The sequence below is a fragment of the Lonchura striata genome, chromosome 4A (genome assembly GCF_050655825.1).
Source record: "Lonchura striata isolate lonStrDom1 chromosome 4A, ASM5065582v1, whole genome shotgun sequence".
Lineage (NCBI taxonomy): Eukaryota > Metazoa > Chordata > Aves > Passeriformes > Estrildidae > Lonchura > Lonchura striata.
This window is the reverse complement of record NC_140742.1, coordinates 12,193,173-12,211,181: the sequence shown is the minus strand read 5'-3', so window position 1 is coordinate 12,211,181 and position 18,009 is coordinate 12,193,173. Positions and strand designations below refer to the sequence as shown.

The 18,009-nt window shown below is 43.1% G+C and overlaps 1 protein-coding gene across 2 annotated transcripts in view; it reads right to left on the bottom strand.

Annotated features, from left to right (window-relative positions):
* TBC1D8B (TBC1 domain family member 8B) overlaps positions 1-12,582 on the bottom strand; it is a 28,404-nt gene extending 15,822 nt beyond the window's left edge. The window contains exons 1-6 of one of the 2 annotated variants that reach the window (XM_021547743.4): positions 12,369-12,582; positions 6,870-6,980; positions 4,659-4,777; positions 3,832-4,057; positions 2,658-2,898; positions 1,462-1,669 (exon numbers count right to left, since the gene is read on the bottom strand). In XM_021547743.4, coding sequence (XP_021403418.3) covers positions 1,462-1,669; positions 2,658-2,898; positions 3,832-4,057; positions 4,659-4,777; positions 6,870-6,980; positions 12,369-12,498 — 1,035 coding nt within the window. In that variant the 5' untranslated portion in view covers positions 12,499-12,582. Of the gene's footprint in view, positions 1-1,461; positions 1,670-2,657; positions 2,899-3,831; positions 4,058-4,658; positions 4,778-6,817; positions 6,981-12,368 lie in introns of those variants that run through there. The other variant, XM_077786554.2, reaches the window with a different exon arrangement.
* Positions 12,583-18,009: the final 5,427 nt, after the last annotated feature.

Here is an 18,009-nt window from a genome sequence, read left to right as displayed (position 1 = left end):
TATTTTAGCAAAAGGTACTAAGTATTATGCAACAGACTTTTAACAGAGTACCAGAAATCTTAAAAAGGCTTTTCTCAGCTATGAGTGCTCAGCTTATTTGAAAACCGTGTCTCCTATCCACTGAAGCAGTTGCTTTTGTTCTTACCATCCAAAAGCAGAGAAAACATGACTTTTGTAAGTAATCAAATGAAACAAGTTTTGCAAGACTGAATTTCCACTGAGAATACCCTGTCAAAACAGCTGTCATAACACATGACAGATAGAGCTGACTTTAATTGCCATGATGGAACAGTTACAGACTAGAGCAGTTAAAACAGTTTAATCATGCAAGTTCAAATGTGACAATCATGAGAATCTAGATTGGCTGGTATTGCTGATGTATTCATGTTGTTAAAGAATGGAAAACCACTGAGCACATTGTTATAGGTAAAGAAGGAAAGACCACTGAAATGAGGTAACTGCAGTCCTGCAGAACAATTAGTGAGGGTCTGACAGTCCACAACAATAAATTTAGAGCCAGCTCCTTTAACACAGCCTCTTATGTTATGGAAGTCTCTATTGTTTGCAGCACTATTTAGAGGCAATCAAATAAATTGGTTTATGTAGGTGGGGAACACCAAGTGTACTGCTGAGATTAGAACAGCTCACCCCCTATGTCAGGTGTCTTATGTTAGTGTGTACACAGAGCATGTAAAGCAATTACAGAACCTGGCTTATTTGTAGGCTATTGTAAAATGTGTCTGGTGCTGATGAAAAGCTTTTACCACTGGACAACTGAAATGTGGCAATGTCCCAGATCACCATGAAGTCAAGACAGAAATGAAGAGGGTTGGTTGTTTTTTTTCCCCAGAAGTTATTCTGCAGTATACTACAGTACTCTATTGAAATTCCAAAGCTGTGCCCTTTGCTATATGGTCTTTATTCTGTCCTTATAGTCTGTTGAGATTATCAGCTGTAATGACATTGCTACTTGCTCAACAACTGGATTTTCCTAGACTTTTGAGCAGAGAGCACTGCTCAACTCCTGCAAAAAACTGCACTACTGAGGAAAGAAATACAGAAGCATGATTACTGATCTTCAAAGTCCTCTACCCACTACAATTCTTTACTTCTTACCTTGAGAATGTCTCATTAACTCAACTACAAAGTAGTAAGAAAAAGTACTAAGAAAAAGCTTTTTCCTTTAATAAAAAAAAAGTATTAAAAATTTGGATTCTGTGCCAAGCTACAGAAATAAGAGTAAATAAAAAATGGAAAGAAGACAGAAGAAACAAGTCTGAAACATGAAATCAGTTCCAGAAATCTACAAACAGAATTCCTACATGTAGTATCCAGGGTAGGGGGAAATACCTGACATCACATAAAATAAGGATATTCTAATGAAAATCTGCTAAACTGGCATTAAATTACACAAGGGCAAAACTGCTGGTATAAGTGAGTCTGATTTGTAGTTTGCATTACCTCTCTCAATGGAATGATTACACTGCACAGGCTGCCATCCTGGCTAGCAAAGCAAATGTAGTTTTCTGAAATGCACATTTTCCCATGGGTGTTATAATGACTGAAAGGAACCCATAAGAAGCACTCATGAACTTCCTTCAAGGACTCTTCTTTAGGTAGCCTGAAGAATGCACTAAAATGCTTACTGTGGGCATGGCTCTCCAGGCCTCTGGAATAAAAACATAACACACTGGTAAGAAAGAGAAAAATTAAGTTTTAAATGTCTTTGCAAATACAAAAGTCAAAAATATCTTGGGAAAAGACAGTAAAATATCATACTCTCCTCTCCCATAATCTATGGTGTCAATTTGGAGGGTTCAATGTTTTTCTTGAAGAGTCAACAAAGGGCAGGACCACACTTACCTGTACATCCACTTAACAAAATATTTAATACATCACTAAACAAGACCAGATTCAATAATGTTCTTACACAGTAGAGCACAACAGGGCCTACAGGTAGTGCAGAAAAGATACTAATAGCATTATGTGCTCTGTCTCCCCACACACCAGAATAATCCATTTAAAACTAGAACAAGTTTTGCCTTGACAGAAGGTTAATTAGCTAAAAATATAGCACATGTTGTAAACATCTGCCGGGGGCTAATTTTTCACAGATAACTACAGCCAGATACAGTATTTTAGTTGTAGAGCAGCATCCCTTTCCAGCATTGCTACCAAACTGAGGAATGAAAGGAAAAGGAAGGACCTTAACCATTAAGTTACTGGTATTCATGTCTTTCCCACCACCCAAAATAATGCTGTACCTCAGGAAAGCCATGTCTATTAAATGGTTTCTTCCCTACCTTACCATTCCTCATCAGCTATCTCTGAAGACACTGTAGCTCTAATCTGAATTTTCTAATCCTAAATGCTGCAAGAACACCTTTTCAAAATTCACACTAATATAAACCTTTTAGTTGGAAAATCAGCACTGAAGATTTGATCACCTCTTGCCTTCACACAGACTTTGGATCCTTACAAGTAACAACAAATTACAATGTCTCACATGGCTTTGGTCCAACATTTTAATGATACACTTGGTTAAGAAAATACCAGCTTTGCTAATATTTACAGTCTCCTTGAGACAAGGATTCTCTTCCTCTTTTGCCTAAACAAATACTGGACCCAGAACAGATAAACTATAAGCAATGCATTACCTCTTGGTGATCTGCAGAGGGTCGTGAAGTACTGGATCATTCTCAAATGTCTCCTTGTCAAAAAGCCTTCTAACTGCATAGTTTGCCAGCTGCTCCATGAGAAGGAATGTTTCACTAATGTGCAAAAACATGGAAAAATAATGATCTTCCCCATGGGAGCACACATGAATGCTCTCTGTCAGAATCACATTGGAAGTTTTCTCAAGTTTTGATATTTCATCCCAGGAGATAATAAGTTTTACTGAAAATAAAAGGGTAAGGACATGTGAGTCAGTTCTCAATATCTGCCTGTATTAAAGTATTAAAAAAGAAATGCAGCAGCTCTAATAAAGTGTATTTAAACAACATAGTGAACTGATAACACACTTGGAAAGGACTACACACTAATAAGCTACTACAAAATGTATTCTCTTCATATTTCCTAAAAATTAATTCCATTGGAAAGAATTTCATAGAAAAACATTAAAACACAGACCATGTATGACAACACAAGCTGACGTCACCTCTTCCGTGCTCTTATGTGAAACTGCAAACACCAAACACTATCATACAAACCAACCCCCTTCAACAGGTCACCAATAGGGCTTTTTAAATTAAATCCATCATGTATTGGCATGTAGAGGAACTGTGACCTGTAGCCAAGGCATTTCTTAATACAGATCAAAATCAGCTTTGAAAGGATCCTATTTTCTGTATGTTTTCCATTTTTCATGTAAATACATTTTTCATGTTAGTACATTTTTCATCTAAATATAGCACACACTATTACAGACATTTGTTTGGGCATTTCAAACTAATGTTACACAGGGAAAAAAAGAGTTATGTGCAGTTATCACCAGTGTGTAGTGCACCCATGTGAAATATTAAGCCTGTGTGTGAAGAAATAACTGTAATCCTCATAGAGTTAATATTGCAACATGAACTAAGATGATGGACAACTTTTAGCTACAGTCAGCTTCTGGAAGTCTGCCTTCTCTCTGAAGCTTGAATTAAGGAAGCATAATAATGGATATTGAGTAGCATGTTACACAAATGTATGCATTTCTGCTCATGTCTGTGGACATCTGCTCACATGGCATAATAGCTCTCTTAGCACACAGGAAGAATTCCTCCTAATCTGAAAGATGAGCAATGAAGAATGAAGGGACACAGCTCAGCATCAAGGCTTACTTACTTTCTGCTCCAAGCAAAAACGAGTAGAAGCTAAGGAAGTTGGTACTAAGATACAGCCATCCCTGACAGGGCACTCTGCCCTTCCAGTAACTGCACGAGTAGTAGGTAATCAACTTCTCCTGCTCTGGTAATCCAAAACACTTCTCAAACTTCATAAGACCTTCACGAAACTTCTCAGGATCATCTTCTCTTACAAAAGAATCTTTTCCCTCTTCAGCAATCAAACCCTACAATAAAAAATCACATTACTTTATGTATGTGCCCATGTGGGTGGCTGTCATAGATGCACCTGCATGCACAGAACACAGCTCCTGTTCTCCCAACAGCAGAGTAAGTTTTAGAAGGGGAACTAGAGTCTGAGGATCAAATCATAGGTCACAAATAAAATGTGCTGTTTCAGACTCATCCACCAAGTCTCTGACACAGCTTAGGCAAGACACACATTCCTGTGTCTCCTCTTCTGAAACAAACATATTTTATTCACTTAATCCCAAGAGTTCCTGAGAGCAAATATAGGGGGAAAAAAAATAGAACATATACTTCCCAGGCACTGTTAAACTTAATGTGAAATAATTTATCAACAGTCTTAGACCACTATCTAAAGGCATTTGATGTATCATTTATTAGGTGGAGTTTACGTCCAACAATCTTAGTTATGGGGCAGAGACACAGGAACAATGGCACATGTTAAAGTGAACAGTTATACTCCTCAATCAGAATAGGCAGCATTACAATGCTGTCCTGGAATATTCTACAGAGAATGTATTATTTGTGTACAGTTAAAGGAAAAAGAATACTTAGCCTTTCCCAATTATGCCTGTTACTTACTCTTATCTTTCCCTGGACAAAGCTCGTAATGTCTTCATTTGAATCAAACACTGATAAAGTCTTCATAACATTGTGTTCTAACCACTCCCAATGTTCTGTTATTTCTTCTCTGCTGGATCCTATTGAAAAAGAAAGTATTACTTTAAATTAGGACAGACTTCAATCATTTCACCAAAACTATTAATCAAGAGAATACTTAGTAAATTCCCGAGTCACAGAGCAATTTAGATACACAAGTCAAAATCACAAGTCTTAAATTTCTTGTTACCTCTTGTGAACACTGAAAACGTATTCAGTGTACATGAAACATATGCACTGCTGTGTTTTTATCTTTCAAGTCCTTTATGCAGCTCTATTTCTGGCCATTAAATCCAAAAGCATCTCAGCTTTGTCAACGTTATGTGGCTCAGTGCTGAAGCCTGAGTCGGACTGACAGTTCCGTCCTGTCAGCAGCACCTCCCCAACACAGGCAGCACAGCACCACTGCAACACTCCCAGTTTAACAGCCCAGAATGTGGGAAATGTGAGACCAAACCCATGAGGCTCAGCAGGAAATTAAATCTCTGCCTTTGATATCCTCAGCTTTGATCACTGGCCCACAACAGTTTCCAGAGCAGAACTTCAAGACTAAGGCCTGCTGTGCAAAATCCCTTACACATGTGAGGATGTAAAGCAAACTTCACTGGAACCAGGGAGGCAGCAAGGACTGAGATGCCATGAGTGAAAACACAGGGTTTCAGCAAATTCAAAACAGAGTCAGTGCTTTAAAGACTGTGATTCCCCATCAGATGCTGGGGGACAGGGAGAGTGAAAGAACTTACATAGATTTGAAGAAAGGCATTCTAGAATATAAATTAACTGGCAGCTTCATCATCCACAAGAATACTTACCTATCAGAGCAGGCAGTGCGAGCACACTGTTGATACCCTCAAGCAAGAACATACTTTAAACAATTGCTTTATTCTCAGCTTACCTTCTAAAGGGTAATTAACCAACGTGCATTGGACTCCACGGAATTAAAGTGGCCTTGTGAATGAGTAGAAATTGCTCTAAATATAGTTAAATAATCAGGCTGTATTTGCTGGGTGGATTTGTGGCAAGACTTAAATTATATGAAGAGTAATTAACATTTACATTGCAAAAGTAATTCTTTTTCTCAGACTACACATGTAGGACAATTATTTGAGTTGCAGTGTGAATCAGAGGCAAAGAGGTCACCCAGAAATAATGAAACTTTTTTTGTATTGTTTAAATGGTTTAGGAGCACTGTTTCAGACCCTTAATATGTAACAACAGGAACAAAGTGTCATCCCTTCAATTTCTTCACAGAAGAAACAATCTAACACGATTAGGACAATTATATTATGTAGCTTTCTGTTGTAAAGCATATATATGCAGCACAGAATCTATATAAATTCAGTTCTAAAACAAAGATTACACTTTGTATTTTCCCAAGGCCTGACCTGATTGCAGTAGAATTCCCTGGAGTACACTTCCAACATACATATTAAAGTACTTTTTTGATAGCCTGTCACCAGGTCTGACTTCTTCAGAAGTGGCCCTGAAACGTTATTTATTGTCAATTCACAAACTGTTCAAATTCTTTAAGGCTGCCCTTTTAAAGTGACATGCAATTATATTAAATTAAAATTACAAGAACAAATCTGTATTTACTTTTCCATTCCATACTGATTAATAACACAACATGAGAAAGAAATAGAACTTATACTACAAGAGCAACAGACACAAGGAAGAATTTAGTGACCATGACTGTGAACTTGCATGTTTTAACATTTAGAGACAAAAAAAAGTAAACAAAAATATTAGGATAAGCATCTACTGTTACTCCTACCTACAGAACACTTTGGAATAAGATGATTTTGGGAGTCCATCCTGAACTGTGTCAAGTTATCCTTGCACCTTACAAAAGAAAAGATTGTGCCTCTGTCACTGTAACAGTGCCCAAAGGCTTTGGTACCTGAAGGGCTCCTGCAGAAAGGCAATCAGAAGGTGTGATAGGAAGAGTCCATAGATCTATTCTGAAAAACTGGAACCACACTCTGCTGTCAAGCTCAGGCTTCCAAACGCTTCTTAACCATTTAGAAGTCATGAGAATGAGTAATGATGTGAGAGGATTAAGCCAAAAATGGATGCCATACTTTGCAGCCTCCTTTCCACTGAGTGGGCTGGCTGGCAGAGCACAGAACGTACCACAGGCGATGGACCAGTAGACCTGGGAGTCGGGGGTCTGGTGCAGGATGCGGAACGGGGCGACTTTCGACGTGGAGTCCAACACTGCATCCAGCGTTCCCACAAGGAGACCTGTTGTGTCCAAGAAAATGTACAGAGCACAGTGAAAGTCCAGTTTTGAAATGCACACTCCCCTCTGATTCACTTCTTGGGGAACAGGAATGCTGCCCAAGTAAGGACTAATGAACTCTGAGAAAATAAGAAGCACAATTGAGAAGAGCACAAAGTATTCCCAGAGGAACTTCTTTGGGATGTGATATTTTGATCCAGTAAAAGCCACGAGGCACAAATGAGAGTGAAGAAGTTTCTTGAGATGGCCCCTGTGGAAGTGACAGCCATGCAGAATGTGAAACCAGAGCAAACCAGAAATGGAACAAGGCAGTCCCAGCCTTCAGTGAGCACAACCAGTAACTGAACTACCTCTTAATTAGTCATTTATTGTTGTTCTGTTTTCCAGGCACAGGAAAGAGCCCTTGCACACCATAATTGGCTGTCACCTCCCTGACACTAAGTACTGAATTAGCTCCCATTAAATAGAGTTCAGATGAAAATATACTCATTTCACTAAAAAGACAAACTTCATCTTTCCAGAACAAGGACAAAAACATTGTCTGGGAAAATGAGGGTGCATTTCATAATGACTCAAAATCATTCTCTCTCACTGTGCAGTAATAAAGAAATTAGCTCAGATACTTAACTGATACTTTAAAATCTAAAAATCAGGAAATTATAAAAGAAGAAAAATCAGTACTAAAGAAACAATTGAAACTTTTGGTTCCTGATGCACCATAAAATCTTTTCTTGTTACAACAGAAATGAAAATACTATCAACAGGATCTTATGCTTCTTTCCCGCATTTTTTATGTTTGCACCCTTATAACATTGCCACAGAAACAGAAAATTCAATTGAAGCAAAGTTTCCAAAGCAATCACACTGGACTCTTAGTCTCCTACAGAAGAACAGAAAAATAAGAGATGAGATTACCCAAAAAAATCATAACACAATTAAACAATTACTCAAAGAGCTGCTGTAAAGTCTATTTCAGAAACCTGTTGAGATCATGGAGGCAAAGCATTCCAAATAAATGTCAGTAGAGAGCTGGAATACAAAACTAACATAGCCCTTATAGAACCTTTATATCTTTAAATATGTTTAACATCCCCTGTTTAACAGAAATTTTTTTTTTTTATTTTGGTTTTTAATATTCTGTAGAAGCACTAGATTTAGACAACTCCAAATGCATCCCTCAAAAGTTATTTTGGAATTTTTAGGTTGGCTGCTTTGGTACTTTGGGTTTCAGTTTCTTTCCACCAACTCCCTCCCAAATTCTGAAAAATAGAAATTGTGAAAGAATAAAAGGAAACAAAATAAAGCAGAACTTATAAGTCTAGACACTCATCCTCAGAGCACATTTTTTCTGAGGATACACTTTCAGCATAGAGCCTGTGGGACTACCTCACTGTGGCTATTCAAGTTTCAAATGTTTTTGCTTCTCCTCAAAAACATGGAAGTAAATAATTACAACAAAGCACCAAAAAAAAAAAAAAGGCAAGAAAAACAAAACAAAAAAAAAACAAAAACAAACCTCACAACCAGTGCAGTATATTACATCTCTGGTCTTGTCTGCAATTAACAGATTGTAAATTGCTGTTGGAAAGTAAATTATTTTGTAGTTCCTGACTGAAGACAGACATTGAATAAGTAACAACATTTATGTCTGTTTAAGCAGCTTTTGCTTACTGAATGAGTCATGACACTGAGCTGATCTCAAAGATGGCTTTGCTTCAGCAAACATTTCATTATTTAATTCAAAAATCTCTTAATAATATTTTCTGTTATAATATACAGTACAAGGATATTATTCACCATTTATAAGGCTAGCTCAGCTAGCCTTATGGTTACCACAGTGCACTAGAAAGCAGCACTCCTGAAAATGCCATCACAGCTCCTGTCTCCTTGGAAGGTCATCAGATTTTAGACACAATGAACTGTACCAGATGAGTATCCATCACCTCAGCATTGCCACAAGTCATGAATGGATCCAGATCACAGGTTTGAGCTTAAGGCAATAAGCAGTACAGTACAAACTAATTCCATGGCTATGGCCACTGCCATAACTGTGAGGAACAAGCAGAGGCTCACTCATCTTTCCATCCTAGTCCTGAAAGTCCTCCACTGCCAATGTTTGTGATACTGCATTATTGGTCAGGGGTGCTATACCCTCAAGTTCTTGTGTGTCTCTCCCCAAGCACTCTCTTGGATTGCCACTTCCCAATGGGACAATTTACAGACACAACTAATACTTGAACATTGTTCCTTCTGTCAGATGTCAGAGAAGGAAAATTTCCCCACAGGCCCCATCCCTGCCCAGCTCTGTCTGCCCTTGTCCCAAGCCCCTGTGCATGCAAGCCAGCCAGCAATGGCCCACTCAACAAGCCACAGCTTTTAAACAGTGGAAACACCAGCAGGAGGGGCCTTTCACAGATTTGGGATGGCACCAATTGCCACAGGAGATCCAGGACATGGAGAGTCACAGGTTTTCCCCACCTTTCTGAACATGGCACAGGGAAGGCTAGTTCCAACAATATATTTATTTCACTGATAAGTTTTTCTCCTCTCACAGTTGCATTTTACTTATCTTTCTAGAGCAGAAAGAGGCAAATTGAAACAGCAGAAGCAGGAAATAAGCTATTGGTTTGTTAAAATTTCAGCTGGAAATTTATGAAAGCTTGGAATTTTATGACACCAAATACTCATTTGCATCACTACTCCCGGTGTAGCCATCTCCTAATCAAGGTCCTTCCTAAACTAGAACCAAAGCTAGACCTCTTTGATCAGCATGCTTAATCTCACTAGACCTTAGTTACAGCACATGTATTCACAACTATATTCTTACCCATCCACTCTGGAAAGCCTGATCAGCTCTCCCAGAGTGGCTCTACAGGAGACAGAACAACCAGAGGACATGGTGACACGGTTGCATTGTCAGCCAAGACACTTTGGGACAGCCCACTGTACGACCAATCACCCAGTGGAGCACCACTCAGACAGGTTACAGCACCTGTACCCTTCAGGAGCTCTAAAACAGAGAAAGAAGTGTAAAGCTGGGCAGTACATATCTGCAGGGAGGGAGGCAGGGTGGACACAGCCAGCACAAGGTGTTTCTGGACCCGTTCACAAGACGTCCACACAACCAAACTCTGAAGTGTCGTGTGTGTGCACACAAGGCAGAACAGCTCCCTGTGTCATCTACAAACTGGTCCTGCCCTGGTCAGCCCAGAGGGGTCCTACAAACAAATCCAACTGCAGCCTTCATGCTATTCCTAGGACAGCACCAGAATTCCCAGCCTTCCTCCAGGTAAGCACCTCTGTTGACATCTACCTTTTGCTCCTTTGTCTGTACCTTTCTCCAGGTACTGCCTGCTTCCTCAAAGTTTCCCTCCTTAAAGCCTGTCTTGCCAACTGTACTCCTGTATTTTTGGGAATCCTTTGTCACATCCCCATTAGTGCTATCCAAACCCTGCAGCACCACCCATTTTTGTTTTCACTCCTGCCCAGAGGCATTGTCCCTCTCTTCCCGTGACTCATCTTGCACTGCTGCCTCCCTCTTTCACTCCTGCCTCCGTCCCTCAGTGCTGCCAGTCACCTCGGGCCTTGTCTCACCAGCTGTAAAACACTCTTCACGAGAACAGGATTGTACATTTGGGATGATTTCATAACACAGCAGCTGTGCTTTCCTTTTTCCTAAAGAAATGCTAATTTTCTGAAGTGACATGCAGCAATATCAAATTAATGCTGGCTTATACCTAGGAGGTTTGAATATTTCCAAACCTGCAAACAAAATTTAAGTGCATTTTTCAGAACTGTCTTGTTAATCTTTCTTAATCACAATTTTAATTCAAGAATACCTCAATCCTTTTGTTTCTGTCCAGGGAAAAACATAACTTGCACAGAAGAATATGTAAGAATTTACAAGAAAAGTTACAGAAATAATATGTGCAATGCCACATCCAAAAAAGCATACTACAGCACTTATCCCATCCAAGTGTTTTTCCCACACTGTCAACAACCTTCAAGAACAGGAGAGCAGTTACAGAAGCCTCACCCTCACCAAAACCCAAAGGGCACTTGGAGGGCCCAGCTGTCTATCCAGCTATAAGCCTATGAGGAGGTTTTCAAAAGAACAATTTACTCCAGTTCTCATTGTTCCACTTTAATCACAGTCCTTAAATGAATTTTATCATGCAGAAAGTCAACCTTCATAGCAACGTGGTTTCCTTGGCTTCCAAGTATATCAAGGTAGAAAACAAGCCATCAAGCCTGATCCCCACAAGACTTTCAAGCTTGCAATACAGCACCCTTGGTTATAAGCCAAGGCCTGGAATTACCTATCTGCTTATAATACCATGATATGCATAGTAAACTGGGATTTTGGGATTATTTCTTTCACACTTTTCATGTGCCCTGCCAGTGGTTCAGATGCCAATGAAGAATGATCCACCTCCAGCTGCAAGGACCATTTCTATATCTGAAATTCACCAACCCGAAGTTTGAACCTTGTGGTTTTGTTCAGTAAAATTAATAAATGTTCCCACATGACAATTATGTTTTATGTTTAACATAGCATGCTTTAGGATGACACAAATTAGAGAGAGCCTAGAAAAGCTACAGGAATGCAAAACACTTGAGAACCACATCCCACTGAGGAATGACTTTATGGTGATTTCCTGTAGCATTTCTCCTTGACAGGGTCAATGACACCAGTCCATAAAGGAGTCAGTTCTAGTCAGAATAGCTGCCACTGTCACAGACGTCTCAGCAGTAGCTGGGGCCACTGCAGTGCCTGATGATACAAGCAGGCAAGAATTATAAATAGAAACTCAGCTCCATACCGTGAAGTTCTCATGGAATAAAGTTTATTATACGATGGTCTATTTCCTGTCCCACCCCTCTGCCGCTTTCCTGACCCACCACAAGCCCCATCAAATCACATGCTTGCTTTGAAAACAAGCAATCCGAAATGCCTGAGCGGGAGCTCACCCCAAGCAGCCCCAGATGCAGAAAAAGGGATTTGAAATGAGCATCTTGCCCACAAAGCAAGGCAGATCAGCCGTTCTTCAGACGCGTCCGCTTGCCCCGGGCTGCCCAGGAGCCGCCCGGACCCCGCTGAGCAGAGGCTCCGCAGCCGTGCCGGGGCCGGGCTGCGCTGCCCGCTGCTCCGCGGCGAGCCGGGCACCGGAGCGCCCGCAGCCCAACCCGCCCGTGCCCCCCGTGCCCTGCCGGCCCTGGGGCCGCGCTACCCGGGGCAAGAAGGCGAGAACAGCCCCGGGAGAAACCCGGCAAGCCCGGGGCTCCAGCACCGGAGCGGGTCCCCTTCCTGCCCCTCCGGCGGGGAGTCCCGGCGCCGGCGGACCCCCGTCCTCCCGCTGCTGCCCCGCCCCGGCCCCACGGGGCAGTACCTGCCAGCCCGCCTCCGCCCTCCTCGCCATAGCCCCGCCGCCTCTGCAGCACGAAGTACTGGTTGGAGCGCTCCTGCACCCACAGCTTGAGGGCATTTTTCAGCAGCACCTCCTCGGGCTTCAGCCACATCGCGCGGCCCCTCACGGCACTGCGCTCCCAGCGCCGTGCCCGCTCCGCGCTGGCAGCCGCGGCGCCAGCCAGGGGAGGGCGGGCTCCCGGGGCATGCTGGGAGCTGGAGTCCTTGCCGCCAGGGGGCCGCGCTGCGCTGCTGTAATAGGACTACAACTCCCGTCGGCTGTGCGCTCCCCTGCCTCGGGACTACAGCTCCCGTCGGGCCCTGCGCGCCCCGTGCCGCGTGGCGGGGCGGGGCTGCCCCCTTAGCCCGGGCGGCCGCTTCCGCAAGAGGACCGGGTGTCCCGGGCTGTGCGGTGTCCCGGAGTGAGGGCCGGGGATCCCGGGCTGTGCGCTGTCCCGGGCTGTGCGCTGTCCCGGAGCAGGGCCGGGCATCCCGGGCTGTGCGCTGTCCCGGAGTGAGGGCCGGGCATCCCGGGCTGTGCGCTGTCCCGGGCTGTGCGCTGTCCCGGGCTGTGCGCTGTCCCGGAGTGAGGGCCGGGCATCCCGGGCTGTGCGCTGTCCCGGAGTAGGGCTGGGGATCCCGGGCTGTGCGGCGTCCCGGAGTGAGGGCCGGGTGTCCCGGGCTGTGCGGTGTCCCGGAGTAGGGCTGGGGATCCCGGGCTGTGCGCTGTCCCGGAGCAGGGCCGCGGTTCCGGGCTGTGCGCTGTCCCGGGCTGTGCGCTGTCCCGGGCTGTGCGCTGTCCCGCGCTGTGCGCTGTCCCGGGCTGTGCGCTGTCCCGGGCTGTGCGCTGTCCTGGGCTGTGCGCTGTCCCGGAGCAGGGCCGCCTGTCCCGGGCTGTGCGCTATCCCGGGCTGTGCGCTATCCCGGGCTGTGCGCTGTCCCGGGCTGTGCGCTGTCCCGGAGCAGGGCCGGGTGTCCCGGGCTGTGCGGTGTCCCGGGCTGTGCGGTGTCCCGGGCTGTGCGCTGTCCCGGGCTGTGCGCTGTCCCGGAGCAGGGCCGGGTGTCCCGGGCTGTGCGCTGTCCCGCGCTGTGCGCTGTCCCGGGCTGTGCGCTGTCCCGGAGCAGGGCCGCGGTTCCGAGTCCGGCTCTGTGCCCGGCAGGGCTCTCCGGCCGCCCCGCACACAGCGCCTCTGCTCCGTGCCCCAGGCGCGGCTGTGGCCGCTCTGCCCGTGGCTCACGTCCCGTTTGCCGTTCGGGCCGCACCTGACTCCATCTTCAGTCCACAGGGCAGACAAACGTCACTAGAGACGGGGTTTGGCGCCCAGGTGCGTTCTCCACTGCAGGCGGGGTTTGGGGTGCCGAGACAGGCTGGCAAAAAGCACCAAAAAACCTTCAGAGGGCTGGACGCCCCACTGCCTGCTCTGCTCCAGTGTCTGGTGCTGAGAACTTCCCAGAATTGCCATCTTTTCCCACCTCCATGTAAGATTCACTCCTGCTCCTAACACAATCTGTCACTCGGTACAAAAGGAGTGACTAGGTCTTCCTGTTTACCAAGAACTTCTGTGCACTTTCCTTAGCACTCTTATTTCCAGCATAATTGACCTTCCTACAATTTTCAAGGATAATGCTTTATTGATTGTGTGTCATACAAAAAAAATCAGCAGACAGTTGTTTAAATTCAGCCTCTGCTTTGAGCTTTTTCTTAAAAAAAATTATGCCCATTATGCACTAATTGTACATTGCAACCCTGGCACTTTTGCTTTAGACTGCCTTCCTTCATGCTTTTCAATAGTACTTCATTACCAAAAACGCTGCTGCTAGCACTGGGCTATTTGTGAGCACAGGTTTTGCCAAGCAGTCACAGAAATTATTTGGCAATGCCCATCTACTTCCAGCTGCACAAGCAAGCACCCATGAAAGGACTAGTGTGCAAGCAGACCCAAGTGTGCAATCACATTTAACTCACAGGAAGCTTCAAAACTGGGTGAATTACACTGGCATGAGACTTTTTCTCCTTTTCTTTCAGTCACTCTTTGTACCACAGCAATAGAAGATGTAGAATTGAAGAGCTGTACTTTGGGGACTGAATTTAGATTTAACTATTACAATTCTTTTACTTGTTTTTATAACAGAAAAGGAAGTAACAAATTTCTGGTGGTCTACCTTTACTAGAAAGGAAAAATAAAATAAAAGGCATTAGCCAGCAGATGGTAACTAACACAGATCAAACATTAAGGAGAGTCCCTGATACTGTGGCACACAGCAATTCATGAGGCAGTGTCTTCAATCCCCCACCTGAAGCCATGAGTAAGAGACATTGCTGGAGATTTACCAGCTGAACTGACTGAGTAATTCCTGCATGGATCCTGCTCCTCTAAGAGCATTCCCAGAGAGAGTGTTTACCATTTAATTTTCCCCAATTAGATAAACCCCTGGATACAGGAAATTAAGGACCTAACACAGATCTTCTAATTCTGATGCTAATATTAAGGAGAGATGCCCTTGGCGTTTCCTACCCAGAGCTTGCCTCTGGACACGTTAGGACATGTGTTACTTGCTTATATAACATTCAAACTTTGTTAATTGGTTAATATTTAACAGTAAAATGCTACTGCTTGGAAAATGTCTGTTTTGTATTTCTCTCCATGTTTCAAAGTCTTGAATGTCTTTCTCTTTTCCAGTTCCCTCAGGCACTGGATTCTTAATCAAATACTGTTCAGATGCAGAGTGCTCCTCTATGGGCATGGAGGAATTTATTTATAGCCACTTGAAAACCTTCTTAATCAGTGCACAATCATGCTGCAGTGTAATCAATGCCTTCTACAGCAACACAGATCTATTTTGTGCTACAGAATTTTTCTTTTACTTACTCAAGACTTATCCTAGAAACTGTAAGTTACTTCCCTCAAATAACCATATCAAGATTATATAAATAAATAGCTAAATAAATAAATGTTGCCTTCACTCTGTATAACCAACAGCTGAACAACCACTGCAGAGTTCCTCTAGGAGTATTACATAATTTTTAGTTCACACTGCATGAATGCTGCAATTCGATTTCAGTTTTCTCTTGAAACCAAAATTAATTGCTGAAGCCAGTAGATTTTCTTTGATCTCTTCCAAACTGCAGGCATTTCACCCCTGCAGGAGAGGAGCCCCATTCACATCTGCACAGGAAAGGCATCAGTCTAACTTGAGTGAAAAGGCAGGGCTACCTTCTGTGCTGGTGTGTTAAACATGGAAAGAAATTACACTATATCACACGGGCAAGGTAGATGTCTTTATTTATTATGTCCAACTGTTAGGTCACTTGAGAAGTGCAGAATTTTCCCTCTGAAGACTGAGATGGACTATATGTCTCCATTTTATGTCAAGAGTCCAACTGCCCTTATGACTCAAAACTACTTTTATATGTTTGCAGCCCTCATCACAAGTCCTGCTTTTCCCTTTAAACAAAATTCTCATCTGAAACTATTTTTCTATAGGGATACCTGAAAATTTTCCTCAAGATGAGTAAATTGTATTATTTTGACTTGAAATTTAGAATGAAGCCCTGCTGTTGTAAAGTCTGATTTACAAGAGAGCACAATAATCCGGCACCAGGCAACAAGGCTTCCTCTCCTGCAGGATAAAAAAACTTTCCCAGTCCCCCTTTGAGAGCACACAAGTGTTTGACTGAAGTGTCTAGATCAGAGCATTCCTGAGGGAGAGGTAACTCCCTCCCTTTCCCTAAAGGAGTGAGTAAACACTTGGAGTGATGCCAGAGCCTGTTCAGTTTGCTCTTTGGGGACAGAAGAATTGACATGTCTGTGTGACTCAGTGGGAATATTAACACAGACAACAGGCAGACATTTTAGCAACTGCACCACTTGTGGGTTCATTATTTCCATTATCTTACACACGAGCTATAGCATATCTAGAGAAAACCCCAAAACTATTGCACAATAACAGCAGGTTTTTATTAATTTTCAAGAACAACCCTAGCCCCAGGCACATTCCTGTTGGCTTCTTGCTTAGAGGAAAGAGTGTGTCATGCCACAGCACACACACACACATAAACATATATACACATGACCCAGAAACATTCTAGCTCGTAGCATCACCAAAAACAAGTTAACATTTTGCTGCACAGTCCCCTAAGTAGGGTTGGTAAAGACAGCTGCTATCCATGGAAACTTGGAAATACAAAAAAGTGTGAGAGTGGATCTTTGAAATTTCTTTAAGGCAGTCTGACAGCAACAGACCCAAATTTAGTATCAAGATGGTGTTCATGAAATTTACACTTTCATCTTTAAACCAAATCCCTTGCATAGCTACTAATTACAAACAAATCTGCACAGATAAGAACATGGCAGACTTGCAAGTCAAGCTACAAACCTGGAGAATATTTAAGTTCTGCCAGCAGTAATGCACTTATTGCTCAGGTACTGACCCTGCATGTGTTCCTTTAGCAGTGATCACATTCGATATGAGAATCCCTCTGAAAATTTCCTTCTGAAATTTCCTTCTGAAATTTCCTTCTGAAATTTCTCTCTCTGAAAAATAGCATAAGTGCCTCGAGCAAGCACACCCGCTAGAGAGATCACAAGGACATCCTCTGATCCTACAGATGACAGGTCCAGCAATGGGAGCTTCCGCACTCCCCCCAGTTCTCCACTAGTGCATTCCTTGAGAAAGGGCTGTGCATTCACATTGCCCTTAAAAATACAAGTACTGGGGGAAAGGCAGTTTTTTGCTCTTAAAAGGCAGTAAATGTAAAGCATGAATTCCACAAACAAAGCAACTCAAAAAAGTGCCTTTCAATGTATTGAATTGATCTGAATCCCTTCCCTTTTCCTTGAAATTTTGCTCCTATTGAACACAAAACTGGCAGATGATTTCATGAGACTGTATCCTCATAAGATTCTACTACATTGCAGCTTACACACCACAATAAGTTTATACCATCCTTGTGAAATGGAATGCAATGAAGTGATCAGGGGCTTCAAATTTACTGCTTGGCTGTTCCTTTCACTGCTCTGCATTTCAGAGGTAGAATAAAAAGGCAATCACAGCAAATCACAGCTTCAGAGTGAAGTCTGATTATAGTCAGCTTTGCTGAGACTGGAGCTCAGAACCAACTGGTATTTTCTACACAAGACTTGAACTGAGCTAAAAAGAAATACAAGACCTAACTGCTCCCAAACCAGCCAGAAGAGTAACAAGTTTTTACTGTATATCATAGTAGAAAGGACAAGTAATAATTTTTTTTTTTTTTTTTTTTTTTGTCAAAGCAAACATAGACTTTGGAGTAATGAAGGGATGCTGAGCAACCTGACAAAGGAAAAGTGAGATGCAGCCAGTCTGGTCTGAAGTTCACATGGCAGACTGCCTTGTGCTGAACATGCCTACAAGCACAATTCAGCAGCTCACTGAGCACATCCTAAGGTGGCTGGATTTTCTGCACAGCTACTAGGTTTTAGCATCTCAATTTCAGCAACATGCACATGTTCAGTAACAGTAGCATCTTGCACATAACTAGCACTCCTTATTCCAGTTACTTTGAGCAAACACTGCTTCTTTTTGGCCTCCCAAAAGAAGAACGTTTTGAGGTTGTGGGACAGGGCAAATTCAGCATCTGCTTC